We start from the raw sequence: 22,595 nt of genomic DNA on the forward strand, positions 1-22,595 counted from the left end.
AACTCATTAGAAAACTTTCCTGCTCCTTATTAGTGAATAGCACACACTCTCGACCTTGCCCCTCTGCAAAATGGAGAGGTGGTAAGGAAAGGAAATATGTGGGGAGCGTTAATATATACATGACCGAAGTACACCATATTTAGTTTAAAAGGGCCCAGGGTTTTGGAGGTATATATAATATTTGCAACGTTTCTGTTGAAATTGTGTATATCTTGCTCTCTGACTAAGTTGATTATTGTTCATGACAATATGTGCAACATTTTGGGAACTCAATGGCTTATTCAACATTTGCTATGACTCCAGGACCACTCTGCCTACTGGCCCGCACAGTATAGCTAGCCTACATTTAATAATGCCCCTTCTGTCACAGTTCGATAACCTTATGCAAAACAGGTGGTTTTAAATAAGTTATTGAACATTAGAAAAGGTAGTACTTTTAGACCATATTAGAATAGGCAGATAATTTGAATTGTATTTTATTTATTTATTTAACCTTTATTTAACTAGGCAAGTCAGTTAAGAACAAATTCTTATTTACAATGACAGCCTACACCGACCAAAACGGACGACACTGGGCCAATTGTGCGTCGCCCTATGGTGAACTAACCTTGCTCTTCGAAGTCATACTGTATGTCCTAGTCATGCCCATGTAGCAGTTGCTTCCATCCCTCCTTGCCTTTTTTCTATCTAAAGACAAGGACAGTTCATTTAAGATAATGATTGGCAATCAGTGGTGTAAAGTACTTATTTAAAAGTCGCTTTTGGGGGTATCTGTACTTTACTTTACTATTTATGTTTGACTACTTTTACTCCACTACATTCCTAAAGAAATAATGTACTTTTTACTCCATACATTTTCCCTGACACCCAAAAGTACTCCTTACATTCCGGATGCTTAGCAAGACACAAGAAAATTGTCAAATTCACACACTTCTCGAGAGAACATCCCTGGTCATCCCTACTACCTTGGATCTGGTAGACTCCCTAAATGTTGGATTGTGCCCTGGCTAACCATAAATGAAATAAAACAAGAATATCATGCCTTCTGGTTTGCTTAATATAATGAATGTGAAATGATTTATATTTTTTACCTTTGATACTTAAGTATATTTTGGTAATTACATGTACTTTGATACTTAAGTATATTTAAAACCAACTACTTTTAGACTTTTACTCAAGTAGTATTTTACTGGGTGACTCACTTTTACTAGAGTCATTTTCTTTTGATATCTTTACTTTTACTCAAGTATGACACTGTTGGCAATCAATATTACTTCAGCAAAACTGGACACTTCAAAAGAATCAAACATACTTCGACATATAAAAGACAACATTATTTGTTTGCCATTTTTCACCTTGTTCGCACACGTCCAGTTCTCGTGCTCTTCTTTTGCACACATGGCGGCAAGCACCTGTCAAGGAGAGTTAGTGTTATCAGCTACTGCAAATAAAATGACAGATGCACAACTACCATGGACGATATATTTTGGCTACTATCCTAGATAATAAAAGAAAGGTAGCACTTTCGGTAAGTTACAACTTTTGTATCCTGTACAGCCTAAAGGCCATGAGTAGAAAGGTTCCCCCTCAAAGTCATACAGTACTGTATGTACTCTAGTAGGATTTTAGGATAGCAATGGCATAGCCTACCTACTGTAGTAACCAAACGTTTTTACCTCAAGTCAATACTATTTAATTTAACATTTCCAACTGCCAGTTAATATTAGCCTACCGCAAATATGGCCAAATCTAAAAAAAAAAATAGAAACAATCCGCTAACTCAACATTTGAATGGTGATATCGATTTGGGCAAAGTCTACCTTTCTTTTGCATCCTTTGCACCGGCCTTACACTGCGCCAAAACTATACGTTCGCGCGCTGGCAGGAAACACCTGTCAAGGAGAGATATGCATAATCAAATTGATTCAATCATCTTATTAGTGTAGGCCTAGTTGTCAGTAAAAATGACTAGACCTATGCACAGCCACTGAGGATGATGTGTTTCAATGCAAGGCCAAAATATATTTTCTTAGGTAGAAAAATATTATAATTAGAAAAGTCGTTTGGCCCGTAAAATAAGATTGTAGCCTATCAGTGGTCGTAATATACCTAATTTAAATGCCTCACTTTAAGGGTAAACCAATCCAGCTGGGCAAGGCTTGATGACCGAAAGTTGCGGGTATTTTTTTCGTGCTTCATTACAGCACAGATTAGAACTAATGGTATTTAACCAGATTTGTTGATATAAACAAACAGCACAGCACAACCCAACTGTTCCACCTCTGGTTTTTCGTCTCGCAGTCTGTGTGAGTTTGAGGGGTGGGGCCAACTCAACATCATGCATGCGGAGTCTCCTGCACTAGATGGGGTTGGATGCAAATACCCCAGGATTGTGAATGACTTGTCTGAGTTGGAAGGTTTCCGACGCTTAAAATTGGATTTATGTGGAAATTGCATCAAGTGAGTGATTTACTAGCACGAGCCTTCTTATAAATAACTGCGCTGACTGAAAGAAATAGCAAAAGTTATACAAACATTTTTTCGGCGGATTGCATTTGAAAGATTAGTTTCTCATTTTATTTGAAATGAGTTGCAGATTTTTAAATTTCCATAAATAATGCACACGGAGAGCCCAAATGTTTGATGGCAACATAAATTGCCAACTGATAAAATACAACAAAGGGAATGATTTGTTTCTCTATAATGATCTAATATCTCTTTATCATCTCATGTGAAGGGGTCATGTAGGAGGAGTTCTTTTGAAACCAAACAAGTTACGAATTTTCCCTTATAAAAAGGAAATTGAGACCCGACAACTCACTGGATCTCACCATAAGAGGTTTGCAATGCACAGGTAGGTCGAATTTTCAAGCTGTTATTCTGCTATGGATTCTGTATGACTGGAAACTGATAGTGCATTTTGGAATAGTTTAGAGCTCTGTAATTCGTTTTAGTAATATGGGAAATAAATTACTTATTTTTTTTAGGCTAGCCTACTATGGCTTAATTAACTTTTAATTAATGCCGAATAATAGGCTTACCTCTAATAAACACCCCTCATTTAATGGTCAAAATGAAAGTATTTTTGAGGTGTTATTATTATTTTTTTTATTATTATTAGGTTTTTTCATTATTGAATGATTTTAGTATTCAACTTTTTAAATGTCAGTGACATTGAAGTTGATTTTTTGTTTTATTTTGTGAAATGCAACATTATGTCATTTGCTGTTATTTTGTAGAACCAGGTAAGTGTCAGGAAAAAACATTTTTGTCTGAAAAATATGTTACTGTCATTAACATTCAAAAATGCATGTCGGAAGAGGAATCATCTCCTTTTTAGTAACCTGTGTGCATAAGGAACCCCATGATATTTAATAAAACGTATTTATATCACTTCTTCTGGAGAAAAAAATCTGAAATTTGAGACATCCTAAATGCCTCCGTTTGTATCCATTAGGGGTTCCCTGATTGTATGAAGGCATGCTTTTTTCTTCTGCTGGTCGCTTTTCAAGCATATTTAGGCAATAGAGTGTGCAGAAATGTATTTTGGAATTCCACATGTTGCAGCAGCAATTTAGCAGTTAATTAAAACAGCACTGGCTTCATTTATCTCTCCCTCTCGCTCACTCTCCTTCTTGCTCTCTTGTTCTCACTCTCTCGTTCTTGCTCTTTCTTTCTCTCCGGTTTTCTGTCTCGGTCTGTATCTGTCTGTCTCTTTCTGCTTCTCCACCAGTCTTACATTAACACTGACCACTTGAGTTCCGCTTTAAAAAGAGATTGATAAACAGGAGGGAGACAGACAATTGGAGACCGAGATTATGGGAGAGAGAGATGCTGGAGTGGACTGGGGCAGGTGGGGATCTCCAATAGATTTTCCTTTCTCCTCAGAAGACCAATGTAGGCAGCTGTAAGTCAGCATGGTGTGCTAGCATGTGCGGCATGCAGACAGACAGCGTGGCTAACCCTGACTGCTGGCGCCCCATAGACTATGGGTGCTTTTGAAAGAGCAGGGTGGTGCTGGGAACACAGAGGAATTCTCCTCCTTGTACAACTCAGTGGGAGAGATCAGACAAGGAGGTGGAGGAGGAAGGAAGGAAGGAGAGAGATCTACTGTACAGTACATAGCAGGCAGTCCTATAGTGTTGTAGTCTACATGTGTAGCACATTTTACCCAGCTTTCCCTGCACAGGAAGTGATTACCAATAATGGGCTGTGGAGGCTCCTGAAGCAATCCAGTGGCAGAGCCAGGTGTTTTTCGGCACACATGCACATGCAGATGCCCTGCATGGTGCTACTACTACCTGCAGCTTTAGATTAGAGAGTGTCAATGGTGCTGAGCAGTCTATGGGGCCTAGAAGGAGAGTGACTACTGATAACGCCTTCCTACCACCTATTTCCTCACAATCATTGCCTCTCTCCTTCACTCTTCCTTTCGCTCTACTCTCCTCACCCACTCTCTCAATTAAATTAAATTCAAAGGGCTTTATTGGAATGGGAAACACATGTTTACATTGCCAAAGCAAGTGAAATAGATAAATAAAAGTGAAATAAACAATAAAAACTAACTATATACATTGCACTCATAATAGTTTACACTCATAACATTTAAAATGTCTTATTATGGCTATGTACAGTGTTATAACTATGTGCAAATAGTTAAATTACAAAAGGGGAAATAAATAAACATAAATATGGGATGTATTTACAATGGTGTTTATTCTTCACTTGTTGCCCTTTTCTTGTGGTAACAGGTCACAAATCTAGCTGCTGTGATGGCACACTGTGGTATTTTATCAAATTGAATTTGTTTTTTAATTATTTGTGGGTCTGTGTAATCTGAAGGAAATACAGTGCCTTCGGAAAGTATTCAGACCCCTTGACTTTTCCCATATTTTGTTAGGTTAAAGCCTTATTCTAAACTTGATGAAATTGTTGTGTCCCTCATCAATCTACACACAATACCCCATAATGACAAAGCAATAATGGATTTTTAGAAATTGTTGCTAATTTATTAAAAATAAACATCTGAAATATCAAATGTACATTCATATTCAGACCCTTAGTCAGTACTTTGTTGAAGCATCTTTGGCAGCGATTACAGTCTTGAGATTACAGTCTACAGTCTTCGATCAGGTTTAAGTTCGGGCTCTGGCTGAGTCACTCAAGGACATTCAGAGACATATCCCAAAGCCACTCCTGCGTTGTCTTGGCTGTGTGCTTAGGGTCGTTGTTCCGTTGTAAGGTGAACCTTCGCCCTAGTCTAAGGTCCTGAGCGCTCTGGAGCAGGTTTTCATCGAGGATCTCACTGTAATTTGCTCTGTTCATCTTTGCTCGATCGTGACTAGTCTCCCAGTCCCTGTCGCTAAAAAACATCCCCACAACATGATGCTGCCACCACCATGCTTCACCGTAGGGATGGTGCCAGATTTCCTCCAGACAGTGGTGTAAAGTATCACTTAAAAATACTTTAAAGTACTACTTAAGTCTTTTTTTTTGGTATCTACTTTATTCTACAATTTTTTATTTTTGACAACTTTTACTTTTTAAAATAATGTCCTTTTTGCTCCATACATTTTCACTGACACCCCAAATTACTTGTTACAATTGAATGCTTAGCAGGACAGGAAAATGGTCCAATTCACACGCTTATCAAGAGAACATCCCTGGTCATCCCTACTACCTGATCTGGTAGATTAACTAAACACAAATGCTTCGTTTGTAATTTATGTCTGAGTGTTGAGGTGTGCCCCTGGCTATCCATAAATGACAAAAAACAAGAAAATCGTGCCGCCTGGTTTGGGTAATTAAGGAATTTGAAATAATTTATACTTTCACTTTTGATACTTAAGTACATTTTATCAATTACATTTACTTTTGATACTTAAATATATTTAAAGCCAAATACTTTTAGACTTTTACTCAAGTAGCATTTTACTGGTTGACTTTCACTTTTACTTGAGTCATTTTCTATTAAGTTATTTTTACTTTTACTCAAGTGTGACAATTGGGTACTTTTTCCACCACTGCCTCCAGACGTGACACTTGGCATTCAGCCCAAAGACCTCAAATCTTGGTTTCATCGGACCAGATCATCTTTTTTCTCATGGTCTAAGAGTCTTTAGGTGTCTTTTGTCAAACTCCTAGCTTGCTGTCATGTGCCTTTTAGTGAAGAGTGGCTTCAGCCTGGCCACTCTACCATAAAGGCCTGATTGGTGGAGTGTTGCAGAGATGGTTGTCCTTCTGGAAAGTTCTCCCATCTCCACAGAGGGAGAGAGAGAAAGGAGAGGTTCATGGTCAACTCCCTGATCAAGGCCCTCCCCAGATTGCTCAGTCTGGCCGGGCGACCAGCTCTAGGAAGAGTCTTGCAGGTTCCAAACTTCTTCCATTTAAAATTTATGGAGGCCACTGTGTCCTTGGTGACCTTCAATGCTACAGAAATGTTTGGTACCCTTCCTAAGATCTGTGCCTGGATACAATCCTGTCTTGAAGCTCTACGTACAATTCCTTCAACCTCATGGCTTTGTTTTTGCTCTGACATGCACTGTCAACTGTGGGACCTTATGTAGACAGGTGTGTGCCTTTTCCAAATCATGTCCAATCAATTTAAATTACCACAGGTGGACTCCAAGTTGTAGAAACATCTCGAGGATGATCAATGGAAACAGGATGCACCTGAGCTCAATTTCGAGTCTCATAGCAAAGGGTCTGAATACTTATGTAAATGAAGAATTTCTGTTTTTTGTTTTTAATAAATTTGCTAATATTTCTAAAAACCGGGTTTTGTCTTGTCATTATGGGGTATTGTGTGTAGATTGCTGAGGAAATTGTTTAATTTAAATCATTGTAGAATAAGGCTGTAACATAACAAAGGCACTATATGTGTCTCTAATATGGTCATACATTTGACAGGAGGTTAGGAAGTGCAGCTCAGTTTCCACCTCATTTTGTGGGTAGGGTGCACATAGCCTGTCTTCTCTTGAGTGCCAGGTCTGCCAATGGCAGCCTCTCTCAATAGCAAGGCTATGCTCACTGAGTCTGTACACAGTCAAAGCTTTCCTCAATTTTGGGTCAGTCACAGTGGTCTGCTATTCTGCCACTTTGTACTCTCTGTTTAAGGCCAAATAGCATTCCAGTTTGCTTTGCTTTTGGTCAATTCTTTCCAATGTGTCAAGTAATTATCATATACATTTGTTCATGGTCTAATTGTGTTGCTGTCCTGGGGCTCTGTGGTGTCTGTTTGTGAACAGAGCCACAGTACCAGCTTGCTTGGGAGACACTTCTCTACGTTAATCTCTCTGTAGGTGATGGCTTTGTTATGGAAGGTTTGGTAATTGCTTCCTTTTAGGTAGTTGTGGAATTTAACAGCTCTTTTCTGAATTATGATAATTAGCGGGTATTGGCCTAATTAATGGTGTGGTGTAGAAGGCCCTTCTTGCCTTGTGTTTCAGATCGTTCACATGTTTGTGGAAGTTACCTGTGGTGCTGATGTTTAGATCGAGGTAGGTATATATTTTTGTGTGCTCTAGAGCAACGTTGTCCAGATTAAATTTATATTTGTGGTCCTGGCAACTGGACCTTTTTTGGACCACCATGTCTTACTGAGATTTACGGTCAGGGGCCAGGTCTGACAGAATCTGTGCAGAAGATCTAGGTGCTGCTGTAGGCCCTCCTTGGTTGGGGACAGAAGCATCAGATCATCAGCAAACAGCAGACTCTCTCTGTCTCTACCCCTCTCTGTTAATGCTGGACTGTTGTCTCAAGGCAGCTGGCCAGCGTGTTTGTCTCCCCTATCATCGACCTGTGGGCGGGTTTGGCTAATGCGACGAGAGCTTACAGCCCAGAGGCAGAGATGGGAGTATAAGAAAATAAAAGTAAATCAAACATTGATGTACTGTATACCTGGGTGAAAGTGCACATAACTTTCCTGTTTCTTCGCTGCCTGCAGTTGTTGAACCAAATAATCTGGATCTGAATGGAAAGAAAAAGGCCCAGTTAAAAGCCCTTACACTGGAGCCAATCTCTCCATTCGGTGCCCATGTGGCAGGCACCACCTAGCAGTAATTTCATTATATTACAAAAACAGGAGGATAGGAGGTGTGTTGGAGTACATAAGTAGCACCAGAGCAGGCTCTGTTGGCTGCCACAGTTTTTGTTGTTGTTTCCCTGTGCCTGTGTGGAAGCAGAGGAAGGCAATGCAGCTTGTGGCGGTCCTGGGGAGGACAGGGAATGAAATGTGGGAGTGGAACGAAACATTTGTGTGTACTCTTACTTTATTCAGTGCTTTACCACCAGTTGTGTTTATGGCCTGTTTACTGCTCTGGTCTTTTTCATTGTCTCACTCACACTTGCTGGTGATTGCAACTGCTAGTGTTCTGAGTTTAAAGATGCACTATGCAGAAATCTCTCTGCCATTTCCTGGTTGCTAAAATTCTAATAGTTCACCTAATTTCAGTTTATGTGACAAAACAAGCAAGTATAGTGTAGAGAATCATTGTACCATCTAAACCTCTGTGAAATATATTTTCCATAGCCTAAAATATTGTATTTTCAGCGATCTAAAGTAAAAGATGCAAAAACTAAACTTAAGAACAGGAAGCATAGACATGGCGCACATAGAACAGATCCACCGCTTCTTAGACTTGATGATAGCTAGAACTCATATTTCTATGTGAATTTGGTTGGGTGGCCCAAAAAGTTACATAGTGCAGCTTTAAAATAGCTAAATACAATAGAAAGCTAAAGACAGCTTTTTGAAATATTGTTGGAATTACGTGCAGTTTAGGGAGATTTTTATTTAAACATTTTTTACATAGAAGTTGACAGTGGAGATGGCTGTTTTGGCTTCATGATTCTACAGTATAAGCAGTGCTTGATTTGGGCAGGAGCTCAACGGAACTTGGTACTGGCACCTCTGATTTTCTATTGCTTGAGTTCTTGCACCTGTTATAGAATAGTATTATTAGCTCAAAAGTATTGCTGAGTTCCTGCACCTAATTCAGTCCAAGTCAATTTTAGTACCCCAAAATGTACAATGTTCTGGGAGTCACAATCAGAACATTGGTTTTGGCTAACCATAATAAACAGGACTATTTGAACACACTTTTGGTCTCTTTAATGTTGTTGAATTAACTTCATTTACATTAGGGTATGCAAACAGTCCTGATTTTTGAGTGGCTGGATGCAATAGAGTATGATACAGTGTCACTCCATTATTGCTTTACTGAGCTTACATTTTCTTGTACTACTCCTACCACATTAGCCAGTGAATTAGGCCTCTGAGATCTAAATTACTTTATTTTGACGGGTTCATCGGTAGGCTAGGTTTCTGACTCTGAGCTCTGTGTAGTGGCACTTTCTCACTTTCAACAAATTCCCAGAGCGGGAGCTCCCTTTCACTGGAGCCTGCCTGATTTAATAATTGATTCATCAAAAGGACTTACAGAGCAGGGCAATTTAATCTCCTGACTATTTGATGAGGGAGTTCAGTTCCATTCAGATGAATGGAGCCGGCAGTGAAGAAAGGGACACAGTGCTTGTGTCTGTTTAATGGATGAGGGAACCGAGACAGAGCACATAGAAAACTGTCAAGAAGTGCCACTGTGACCCCAGAGCAGGTCAGTGAGATGTTCCTCATATCCAGAGGACAGGTCAGCTGTCATGTGGAAGGATGACACTTATGTTGTCATGTTGTGAGTTTTGTGCCCATCTTGCTCTTGATCTGCCTTGCTTTCTTATCAATATTTTCAACTATTTTGTCTTTCTTCATCATATCTCTCTCGCTCGCTCGCTCTCTCACACACTACACTCTCTCTCTCTCTGAGTAGGAGTAGTCCATTGCCACTTCTAGGCTTATTGCCACGCTGTAATATAAAGGTCCGATATGGATGGATGGGACAGAGTGGCAGGTAGTAAAGAGTCGTAGGTGGATTTTGGTGTGAAACCGTCTCTGGCACATCTCCTAAATTACTCAGCCCTTGTCTAGATGTGTTGTTCAAGGTTGTTCATTCCCCTGGTCCAGGACATGTTCTTCTCGCTCTCAAAGCATCCTTCTCAATTAGCAAACCTTAGCGTTTTTGGCTCTTGACGGTAAATATAGGGGGATTTGTTGAAGAAATGTGTCTAATATTCACCTCAAAATGCAAATAAACCCGGGCAGCAACAGCGGAGAAAGCTGGGGTGCAGGTGGAAGTCCCACTCTTTATCCTTGTTAGGTTGTAATTCTCAGAGTAAGTATATTTCATATTCTCAGAACCCAAGATCCTCTTAAGCTGGTTAACTGAGATCTTTGACATGGCTTGGCAAGGCAGTCTCCCTAGAGGAGTATTTAGCGTGTCAAACTGTTTGACTGTAATTCATGTGTACCACAGTATGTTCGATACTGTATGCTACTGTGGTGTGTTAGCCTGTGCTTGTTGTTGTTCTGTTTCAGCTTCTTTACTTTGTGTGTTTTTCAAGTTTCAAGTGTTATTAGTCATATGTACAGGATACACATGGTATACATCGTCCAACAAAGTGCTTACTTACAGGTTCCTTCCCAACAATGCGACAACAAAAATAAATAATAAAATATAAGAATATGAACATAAAGTAAATGGCTCAGTAGAATATAATAAATATTTTAGCATAAGTACAGTATAATACGGGAAGGCACAATTTATAGTCCAATATTTACACATGTTTTGGTGAGCAAGTGTTTAAATTGTGCAGTATATAGCAATCATAATAAGAGTCTATTAGCAGGAGTTGTGATGTGTGTGTGTGTGTGTGTATAGCATGAATGTGTGTGTTTATATGTGACTTCTTCACATACTAACTCGCCGCAACAGAGGGGACCCAGACAGCGGCCCTTAATCTCAGAGACTCCCCTCAGAGAGACGCTCTTTTTCAACATGATGGACGAGACCCTGTAATTAAATACTGTCCCTGCTCACATTAATATTGTTTTACAATAGCAAGACATTTTTACACAAATGGGCTCACTGGAAAGGGGCTGCCTGGTCGATTTCAGCCACACTGGCTATGCATCTGTATTCATTTTCTGCCGTGTAGTTAATGACACGTGTATGAATGATTTGTTATTTTTCATTCCAGTCCTCCTTCGTTTATTACAGAATTCACTGGATTACTCTCTTTTTTTTGTCATTTATCTGGATTCCTTGAGCAGCCACTTGAGTTTAGGGTCAGAATTGGAGGCTAAACTGCCTTGCTGGGTTGTAGCAGTAATGTAAGACAAGCATGGTAAGATCTAGCTGGGATTCTTGCAGGTTTGATTATAGGTTTCTATAGGGACACTATAGTGCAGTTTAGGGACATTGTAGTGTATTGTAGGGACATTGTAGTGCAGTTTAGGGACATTGTATTGTATTGTAGGGACGCTGTAGTGCAGTTTAGGGACATTGTAGTGTATTGTAGGGACGTTGTAGTGCAGTTTAGGGACATTGTAATGTATTTTAGGGACGTAGTAGTGCAGTTTAGGGACATTGTAATGTATTGTAGGGACGTTGTAGTGCAGTTTAGGGACATTGTAGTGTATTGTAGGGACGCTGTAGTGCAGTTTAGTGACATTGTAGTGTATTGTAGGGACGTTGTAGTGCAGTTTAGGGACATTGTAGTGTATTGTAGGTCCTTTTGGAATGTTAAAGGGTCTCTGCACTTCCTGATTTGGTCTCGTTTTAGATTTGGTTCATTAAGAAATGATAGCGGCCATGACTGAATTCAAACGCGAGTTGGTTTCAGGGTGGGGATTGATGTGCAGGTCTCACGTTTGTTTGCAGGTGGGAAGAGATAGCGAAATTATTTAGACAATTGGCTTCAGTCGGCTGGTGTGAAACTGTGGCAAAATTGGTTTGACTTTGGATAACCTATCGCCGAGGCTAGTTAGGGACCATCAATACATTACACAATGTAAATGAGACAATATTTGCATACCTTTTTAGTTTTTTCATTAAATGCTTTCATTTTGTATATGCATTTCTACAATTTATAGTTGGTTTGAGATTTTTAAGTCATTGAAATTTGGAGCTATTGGAATTTTAACAAATTGTCCTATGTACATTTTGTAATTTACCTGATGGTCCCTAACTAGCCCCATAGGGATATCCAAAGTCAACCATGCAGTTAGCTGCCCCCAGTATTGATGATTACTTGTGTGCTGCCAGCTGTCGGCATGTGACCAGGATTGAAACAAATCCAACTTTCATTTATATTGTGATGGTCACAAGTAAAAAACATCAAATAAAAACTGTGTTGGTCAAGACTGACTATGACCAAAATGATCCTATTTACACTTTTAAGTACATTTTGACAGTATAATACATATTTCTGATTCATATCTATGCCACATAGGCTGTTTTCTAAATGAGAAGTTGTTTTTTTAGGGGAGGTTGCTCTTTAAGAACTCACCCAAATGTCTTTGTAGGCCTACTCTGTATGATTCACAAGCCACAATAAGTACAACAGCCAAATATGGCCTTGTTTTGCTGTTTCACCCTTGGGGTAGGAGACCCTGTTTGCACTGTTCCAGACAAGCTATGCCTTATGTCTTCCGTGTGCAAGAGCTGTAAATATAGCTTGACATTATCTGAGAAGATCTCTGCACCAATGTTACAAGGCTGTTCATTCCAAGTGTTTGTAGAAGGACTATTATGTGTTTTTTCATTCTTTTATTTTAAGAATGGAGCAAACATATTTTTCAAATCAACTCTCTTCTCCAAAGGCAACTGGAAGTGTAGCAAGCGACCCAAAACTATTTGTGGTATTTTGTTTCATTGTGCCATAGCTGCTAATAATTTGAATGAATCTGCATCGATTTCAAAGCTTGGAAATGACTGAGGTCCATTTAAATCTGGAAAGAAAGTGCATTATCTTATGCTTTGATTTCAGGTCAAAAGACAAATGGACGCTGATTGCCCTAAACAAGTCTTTTACTTATCAGATGTAATACTGTGTACTTTGGAAATGTTTCAATACGTTTTCCCTCAAAGTAGTTTAAAAAACGGAGGAATCAAATTACTGTCTTTGAATTCCAGTACTTATCATTGGTTCGTTGTTGGTTGACATGGTTGGAATTGATATAATTTCCGTTCTTGTTACAAAATCTTTTATCTGTTTCAGTCTTGGCCAAGAGGTGGATTTTCTCTTGACATGCTAACTTAATGGCTTGGTGTTTTAGAGCGCGTCTGTCTGTCTGTCTGTCTGTCTGTCTGTGTCTTTGTTTGTCTGTCTGTCTGTCTGTGTCTTTGTTTGTCTGTCTGTCTGTCTGTGTCTTTGTTTGTCTGTCTGTCTGTCTTTGTTTGTCTGTCTGTCTGTCTTTGTCTGTCTGTCTGTCTGTCTGTCTGTCTGTCTGTCTGTCTGTCTGTCTGTCTGTCTGTCTGTCTGTGTCTTTGTTTGTCTGTCTGTCTGTCTGTGTCTTTGTTTGTCTGTCTGTCTGTCTGTGTCTTTGTTTGTCTGTCTGTCTGTCTGTCTGTGTCTTTGTCTGTCTGTCTGTCTGTCTGTCTGTCTGTCTGTCTGTCTGTCTGTCTGTCTGTCTGTCTGTCTGTCTGTCTGTCTGTCTGTCTGTCTGTCTGTCTGTCTGTCTGTCTGTCTGTCTGTCTGTCTGTCTGTCTGTCTGTCTGTCTGTCTGTCTGTCTGTCTGTCTGTCTGTCTGTCTGTCTGTCTGTCTGTCTGTCTGTCTGTCTGTCTGTCTGTCTGTCTGTCTGTCTGTCTGTCTGTCTGTCTGTCTGTCTGTCTCTCTCTCTTCTCACCTCTCTCTTTCTCCCCAGCAGGTCCTGGCACAGACAGTGTTGTCACGCGTAGGAGTCCAGAACCTTTCTCCAGCTTCTATAAGCAGCCCCACTCCTCTCCCTCCCACCACACCTCCTCAGAGCATCTTTAATAAGACACATGCTCCGGGGCTCAGGCTCTCATTCACACCAAACGCTCCTTGGCCATCCCCCAACAGGCTGCCTGCCCCACTTCTAGCCCCGCCGAGTCTTCATGGGTTGAACTGACAGGAGTGCCACACTCTCCTCTCCTCCTTTTTCCACCTCTCCTCTCCTCTCATACTCCACGCATCGCTCCTCCATTACATCGTCAACACACACACACACACACACGCAGACCACCGTTATGGCTTGTGCCCCGGGAATGTTTGGATTTGCAGCCGCAGGAGCATAATCCTCTACTGAAGGGAGTTGCGGACGCAGCAGCCCCATAGAGAGAGACCGTGAGAGACAGAGAGCGAGTGAGAGAGAGAGAGACCCAGAGGACAGAAGCAGCAGGGAGGAGCAGCAACAGCAGCAGCGGCGGCAGAGTGATCCACCTGTCACAGAGTGAAAGGGGCCCCCCGCCTGATCTGTCTGCCTGCAGGGGGGACCCCGCGTGGCCGGTCAGCACCAGGGACTATGCAGCTGGGACTGGTGGCTCTGGCGATGGTCTTTCTCGGATCCATGGGTCACAGCGACAGCGGCCTCAAGCTCTCAAAGGGACGGAGGCAGAGACGGAGTGAGTTACCAAATCCCTTTCTCTCGTTCACTTTCTCTCTTTCAGCCTCTGAGAGCCACAGTGGTACATTTCTTATAAACATTTAACGGCCGCAGTAAAGATTACATGTTGTTTATTTTTCTTCATCCTCATTTGTTTTGCCAAGATGGATTATGTTAGCCTCAGTTGTCTTTGAGTGACCCTCTTTTCTTCCTCTTTTTATGATGATGCCTTTCTTGGTTTATGTTGAGCTTTTATGGGCATTAAGAATGTTTATAGTCGGGTTTTAGGCGGATTCACCCTGGGTTTTACGGCTAGAGCTTCAGCACCACAGTTCTCTCCATGTCTGCCTCTGAGGCACTGAGTGGAACAACTCTCTGACACTTCAGCTCATGGCTGTTGGACCGTGTTGCGTTGTTTGGTTTTCAAGCAGTTTTATAAACACTTTTCTGACCTCATGCACCCACAAAGACAGAGCTTACTCTCATCCTCAGTGTCTGCCCTCAGAGCGGGGTGAATCTCAGTGCAAGGCATTACCACTGGTTTTAATATAATGCCTTTTCCCTCAGAAGAGCTTTTAGAGGATACCAGCCTCTGCCCCCCTACACCCCCACCTCAGAAAATCATCCAAGCAGTCAGGAGAGGTCAGAATTTTATTGAGCTTGGCTTTGGTAAATAGAGCTTGGCTTTGGTAAATAGAGCTTGGCTTTGGTAAATAGAGCTTGGCTTTGGTAAATAGACCTTGGCTTTGGTAAATAGAGCTTGGCTTTGGTAAATAGAGCTTGGCTTTGGTAAATAGAGCTTGGCTTCGGTAAATAGAGCTTGGCTTTGGTAAATAGAGCTTGGCTTCGGCATGGCTATAGATGTCCAGAGGATAGGCTAGGGGCTAATCAGATGGGTCTTGCTCGAATTTTTATGTCTTTTCATTACACAATAAATCTGTATTTCTGATGCCCAAAGTGTGATTTACCATACCTTACGAGTTAGCAATGACCTATGACTCATGTGTCAATTATCATGTAAGAGTGTTTTATCCCAGGTGAACAGTGTTCCCCCTTGAATTTTGAAGCGTTTTTTTTTTTTTTATATACTAGAGCGCCCTTTATAGAGACTGACACACAAAGTGAGATTGACACGGCACGGAACCTTCAGTTGGTTTAACCCACAGACTATGTTACCCACTGCTGTTGGCTGGCAGGTAGATAATCATGTGGTTGAAGTGTATGATTTAGGGTAACTCATCTTGTAGGAGTTAGGTTCAGGGAAACAGGTTCTCCAAATTTGCCGAGCGCAACAGCCTTTATATGTTAGGTCCGAAACTGTTTATACATTAGAAATGAGAAATTGACATATCTGCATTGAATTTACAAAACATATTTTCATCACATCATCTCTGTATGTTCTGTGCCCATCTGTCCTGGTTCGACAACACCTCATCCAGAGTAGTTATATGGCTACTCACGCTCTAGTACCTCAGTTGTGACCTCTATCAGCAGGGTCAAAAAACTGTCCCAACATACATGGCATTCCATTCCCAGACAATAGTGTCACAACCTGAAAACACGCCCCTCACCTTTTGGTTAACTATTACACAGTGTGATTATTATTTTTATCATTATTAAAGTGTTAAGATTCTGGCTGTGTAATCGCTACTTTGGGTGCATCCCCATGTGAGGTTACCATGACTCAGGCATGGCGTATTTGATTTGCGGGGGGAACATTTTTAAAGCTTTTACCATCCCAACTTATCTCTGGGAGACAGGGATGGCAGATTGATTGCAGTGTGAGTGTGTATATTTAGATGCTGATACCACATAGGCCTATAAATCAACCGGGATGACCGCCATTTTGGCACCAAATGGCCCCTAGAAACAGGATGTGCATATTGACACGCTTTCTGAGCAATCATTTAAATGACTGGCTGCAGCAGAGCAGAGTGTCCAAGTTCTAGCCTTTTTGGAAGATGAGGGAATAGGAATATGAAGATATTAAGTATGATCATGGGCTTATATGTGAATGAGAGCCAAATGCAGCTTTGAGACAGAGTTTTGTGGCTCAGTAAAATTCTTAGATTGTTATATTCCACTTCGTGGGCGGATGGTTAAACACCAAAACATGTTCGGCTCTGTATAAAAGTGTTGGGAAGAAACGGAACGCATTTGTGCGCATTTTGCTTTTTGGCGTGCACGTTCGTGTAATTGGCGAGATCCCGATGGCTGAGTCACTTTTAGTTGAACCCAGGGAGGCCCCTGCTGTGTGATATCATGGCATGATGTGGAATCGATCATAGCGGGATGTCAGTCCCAAACACCCGGGCTTCTCCAACTAAAATCTGTTTAGGATCTCCGGCGAGCAGTTTCAAGTAAACAGTGAGAAAACTGTTCAAACAAAGATGTTTGGCATGGCCCCTGGTTAGATTAGCTGCAACATGAACTACTGCCAGGTTTATGGCTATGTGGTGCAAAAATAGACAAGGGCCATGTCCTCACTGATACTGCCAGTGTTGAATCTAGTGTTTGTAGCCAACAGATAAACACTTCTCTTTATTCACTTTGTGGTAACTGGACCTTATATGCTGGTTTTTAATGACTGTTCTCTTTCTCCCTCTCCTTCTCTCTTTCCCCTCATCTTTCCACAGTTAGCACTGAGGGGCCACCATCTTGCTCAAATGGCTGTGAGCGATGTTCCGAATACAATGGCTGTATAAAATGTAAGCCCAAACTCTTCATTCTCCTGGAGCGCAACGACATCCGCCAGATAGGCGTGTGCCTCGCCTCGTGCCCACAGGGATACTTCGGCATGCGGACTCCCGATACCAACAGATGCATTCGTGAGTTTGGATTCTTGGACTTTGTTGTTCGTTTTTTAAATGCATTGTGTCATAAGTAGGGCGAGGAGTTTTTCGTGACTATGATGTGAACTGACCAGGAAAGCCTCAGTAAGAAGGTTTCCTATATTTGTATTGACATTTTTTTTCTGTGTTGGACAAAACAAACCATATTCAAGATATTCCACAGTACCACATGCATATCATCACAATGTGTCACCATAATGGTAAACACACAATGGGCACTAATGTGGTCCAGTGGTAAGTGAGGTGTAATTTCCACTTTGAACTGCTGTGCCATGTGTGGAAGGAGCTGTCTTCACTACATGACCACAGCCACAGCAATGACATGCAACACAACAACACACTCATAAAGACCAGCATCTGTCAAGCTGGAGAATGGCCTTGAACTGAGACAGGGCCTTGAACTGATGGCAGGAGAATTATTGTTCTGTTGCAGTAATGTTCAGACAGTTTAAAGGTAAGACTAAGCGGTATGGCATAGATGCAGAAAGTACACAGCAAAGTGGGGCAATTTCTGCAACAACTCAGAGCGTTGAATAGTGAGGTTCAACCTCCTCTGTTTTGGTGCCCTGGCTACCACTTTGTGAACAGTGTGAAGCGAACCCGTGCACATGCGCACATACTGTGTGTGACTGTGTGAGAGCGAAGTCTTGCACCTCACTCATCTCAATATCTGTGGTGCTGCTCGTGGTAACGTCGTTTTGCCAAGTCTACCTTTAAAGACCAACTGAACCAAAAAATGACCTTCTAGTGTCAAAATTGTAACACAAAGTGTAATCATTAAAGTCAGTCTCGTTCAATACAGAGATTTGGAAGACGATTAAGGAAAAAAATGTAAGTCATGGAGTTAAGGTGGGTGGGGGTGTAGGGGGGCAGAGGCTGGTATCCCATTGTAAATTTGGTTTGACTTTTGGATATCCCTATCAGTAAATTACACAATATACACTACCGGTCAAAAGTTTTAGAACATCTACTCACTCAATGGTTTTTCTTTATTTTTACTATTTTCTACAGTGTAGAATAATAGTGAACATTTAACATTTACATTTAAGTCATTTAGCAGACGCTCTTATCCAGAGCGACTTACAAATTGGTGCATTCACCTTATGACATCCAGTGGAACAGCCACTTTACAATAGTGCATCTAAATCTTTTAAGGGGGGGATTACTTTATCCTATCCTAGGTATTCCTTAAAGAGGTGGGGTTTCAGGTGTCTCCGGAAGGTGGTGATTGACTCCGCTGTCCTGGCGTCGTGAGGGAGTTTGTTCCACCACTGGGGGAACTGTACTTCCTCAGTGGTAGGGAGGCGAGCAGGCCAGAGGTGGATGAACGCAGTGCCCTTGTTTGGGTGTAGGGCCTGATCAGAGCCTGGAGGTACTGAGGTGCCGTTCCCCTCACAGCTCCGTAGGCAAGCACCATGGTCTTGTAGCGGATGCGAGCTTCAACTGGAAGCCAGTGGAGAGAGCGGAGGAGCGGGGTGACGTGAAAGAACTTGGGAAGGTTGAACACCAGACGGGCTGCGGCGTTCTGGATGAGTTGTAGGGTTTAATGGCACAGGCAGGGAGCCCAGCCAACAGCGAGTTGCAGTAATCCAGACGGGAGATGACAAGTGCCTGGATTAGGACCTGCGCCGCTTCCTGTGTGAGGCAGGGTCGTACTCTGCGGATGTTGTAGAGCATGAACCTACAGGAACGGGCCACCGCCTTGATGTTAGTTGAGAACGACAGGGTGTTGTCCAGGATCACGCCAAGGTTCTTAGCGCTCTGGGAGGAGGACACAATGGAGTTGTCAACCGTGATGGCGAGATCATGGAACGGGCAGTCCTTCCCCGGGAGGAAGAGCAGCTCCGTCTTGCCGAGGTTCAGCTTGAGGTGGTGATCCGTCATCCACACTGATATGTCTGCCAGACATGCAGAGATGCGTTTCGCCACCTGGTCATCAGAAGGGGGAAAGTGAAGACATCAAAACTATGAAATAACACATATGGAATCATGCATTAGCCACAAATGTGTTAAACAAATCAAAATATATTTTATATTTGAGATTCTTCAAATTGCCACCCTTTGCCTTGATGCCAGCTTTGCACACTCTTGGCATTCTCTCAACCAGCTTCACCTGGAATGATTTTATTGAAGGAGTTCCCACATATGCTGAGTACTTGTTGGCTGCCTTTCCTTCACTCTGCGTTCCGACTCATCCCAAACCATCTCAATTTGGTTGAGGTCGGGGGATTGTGGAGGCCAGGTCATCTGACGCAGCACTCCATCATTCTCCTTCTTGGTAAAATAGCTCTTACACAGCCTGGTGGTGTGTTGGGTCATTGTCCTGTTGAACATTAATGATAGTCCCACTAAGCGCAAACCAGATGGGATGGCATATTGCTGTAGAATGCCTTGAATTCTAAATAAGTCACAGACAGTGTCACCAACAAAGCACCCACACACAATAACACCTCCTCCTCCATGCCTTACAGTGGGAAATACACATGCAGAGATCATCTGTTCACCCACGCCTCGTCACGGCAGTTGGAACCAAACATTTCCAATTTGGCCTCCAGACCAAAGGACAGATTTCCACCGGTCTAATGTCCATTGCTCGTGTTTCTTGGCCCAAGCAAGTCTCGTCTTCTTATTGGCGTCCTTTAGTAGTGGTTTATTTGCAGCAATTCGACCATGAAGGCCTGATTCACACAGTCTCCTCTGAACAGTTGATGTTGAGATGTGTCTGTTACTTCAACTCTGAAGTATTTATTTGGGCTGCAATTTCTGAGGCTGGTAACTCTAATGAACTTATCCTCTGCAGCAGAGGTAACTCTGGATTTTCCATTCCTGTGGCGGTCCTCATGAGAGCCAGTTTCATCATAGCGCTTGATGGTTTTTGAGACTGCACTTGAAGAAACTTTCAAAGTTCTTGAAATGTTCTGTATTGATTGACCTTCATGTCTTAAAGTAATGATGAGCTGTCGTTTCTCTCTGCTTATTTGAGCTGTTCTTGCCATAATAAAGTATTTTACCAAATTGGGCTATCTTCTGTATACCCCCTCCCAAACCATGTCACAACATTTACATTACATTTAAGTCATTTAGCAGACGCTCTTATCCAGAGCGACTTACAAATTGGTGCATTCACCTTATGACATCCAGTGGAACAGCCACTTTACAATAGTGCATCTAAATCTTTTAAGGGGGGGGGGGGATTACTTTATCCTATCCTAGGTATTCCTTAAAGAGGTGGGGTTTCAGGTGTCTCCGGAAGGTGGTGATTGACTCCGCTGTCCTGGCGTCGTGAGGGAGTGTGTTCCACCATTGGGGAGCCAGAGCAGCGAACAGTTTTGACTGGGCTGAGCGGGAACTGTACTTCCTCAGTGGTAGGGAGGCGAGCAGGCCAGAGGTGGATGAACGCAGTGCCCTTGTTTGGGTTACAACACAACTGATTGTGTCAAACGCATTAAGAAGGAAAGAAATTCCACAAATTAAGGCACACCTGTTATTTGAAATGCATTACAGGTGATTAACTCATGAAGCTGGTTGAGAGAATGCCAAGAGTGTGCAAAGCTGTTAGCCACCCTTTGCCTTGATATTTGAAGGATCTCAAATATAAAATATATTTTGCTTTGTTTAACACTGTTTTGGTTGCTACATGATTCCATATGTGTTATTTGATAGTTTTGATGGCTTCACTATTATTCTACAATGTTCTTAAAACGTTTGACCGGTAGTGTACATGGGACAATATTTGAACATTTCAATAGCTCCAAATGTCAATGACTGAAAAAACATTAAACTGATTATAAATTGTATACATTCATATTGAAATATTGAAAGCATTTAATGAGAACTTAAACATGACATTTACATTGTGTAATTTATTGATGATCCCTAATTGGCCCGTGACATAGGCTATCCAGTCAAACCACTTTTTCAACGGTCGCACACCAGCCGGCTGAAGCTAATTGGCGAAAAAAAGTTGGCTAGCACTAGCTAGCTTAGGCTAATTCCAGACACAATACCTGGTTAGACTGTTTCAAGTTATCTAGAAGAGTGAGTGACTGTAACTGTGTACTGTTTTGGCAGAGTAAATGTACTAACACTTCCCACATGCAAACCACACCCACAAGACAACTCTCATTTGTCTTCAGTCTAGGCAGCTGCATTTCTTAATGAGCAAGCAAAAATACAGAGAACAAATCAGTAGGTCCATCCTTCCTTTATTAAGGGGTGTGGGTTGAAATAGGGTGGAATAGGGTTGGTATACATGTTCATGTTTACAAAACTCCTCCATGTTGGTTCTGGTGGCGAGTAATACCTTTTTTCTGAACCAGTGGTGCCAAGGGCCCGGCTCGTGGTCTGTTTTCTCTTACTTGTGGGTGGAAAACAGGAATGGAAGAAGCTCAAAAGAAAAAAATTCTAATGCACTGTTGTTTGTCTGTTTTTTCAAGGATGTATTTTTTTCCTTTTTTTTTGTCTCGCGAGCCAGGGGTTCATGCCAGTTCACAGTCCCTATTCATTGAGTTTTACCATTTATGTATCAAAACATCCATCTTTTAAAAGTAAATTTATATTTTCTTGACACATCTGAATTATTCATTTGGCAAGTTCCCTTGTGAATCATACATCTAAACTTGCCTCTTCAAAGGTAAATTAAATCTACTTCTTATTTTTTAGGAAAGTACGCATGATGATAGGTAATTAGAGAGCAAGGCAGCTTGTAGTCATTATATTTTGTTACAGGAAGAACACGCAGGTTGTTTTGGTGTATGCAAGTTGTTTTGTTAGATAGGTTGTTGCAAAATCATCTAATAGCAGATGTCTGTAATGTTTCGTTTTCTTCTATTACAAACAAATTTCCTAACAGGTAAACTCATGAGTCATAAGGTACATACATGTCTTTTGAAAAAAGTAATGTTCATTAATCACCAAACTGAACAAATCTGATGGAATGGGAGGGAATAACTGTCCAAATAAGAAACACCCATTTTAGTTTTCTTTTGGGGGGGTAAATTTCGTGGTATCCAATTGTTAGTAGTTACTATCTTGTCTCATCGCTACAACTCCCGTATGGGCTCGGGAGAGACTAAGGTCGAAAGCCATGCGTCCTCTGAAACACAACCCAACCAGGCTGCACTGCTTCTTAACACAGTGAGCATCCAACCCGGAAGCCAGCCGCACCAATGTGTCAGAGGAAGCACTGTGCACCTGGCGACCTGGTTAGTGTGCACTGCGCCCAGCCCGCCACAGGAGTCGCTGGTGCGCAAGGATATCCCTACCGGCCAAGCCCTCCCTA

General features: G+C 41.7%; 1 protein-coding gene across 2 annotated transcripts in view; it reads left to right on the plus strand.

The window, feature by feature from the left end:
• Positions 1–2,310: 2,310 nt before the first annotated feature.
• The window catches only part of LOC118364286 (R-spondin-1-like), a 38,472-nt gene continuing 18,187 nt past the window's right edge, over positions 2,311–22,595 (plus strand). The window contains exons 1-4 of one of the 2 annotated variants that reach the window (XM_052489381.1): positions 2,311–2,460; positions 2,738–2,854; positions 13,761–14,481; positions 17,099–17,290. In XM_052489381.1, the coding sequence (XP_052345341.1) occupies positions 14,382–14,481; positions 17,099–17,290 (292 nt within the window). In that variant the 5' untranslated portion in view covers positions 2,311–2,460; positions 2,738–2,854; positions 13,761–14,381. The remainder of the gene's footprint in view (positions 2,461–2,737; positions 2,855–13,760; positions 14,482–17,098; positions 17,291–22,595) is intronic. The other variant, XM_052489383.1, reaches the window with a different exon arrangement.

The sequence above is a fragment of the Oncorhynchus keta genome, chromosome 31, assembly GCF_023373465.1.
Source record: "Oncorhynchus keta strain PuntledgeMale-10-30-2019 chromosome 31, Oket_V2, whole genome shotgun sequence".
NCBI lineage: Eukaryota > Metazoa > Chordata > Actinopteri > Salmoniformes > Salmonidae > Oncorhynchus > Oncorhynchus keta.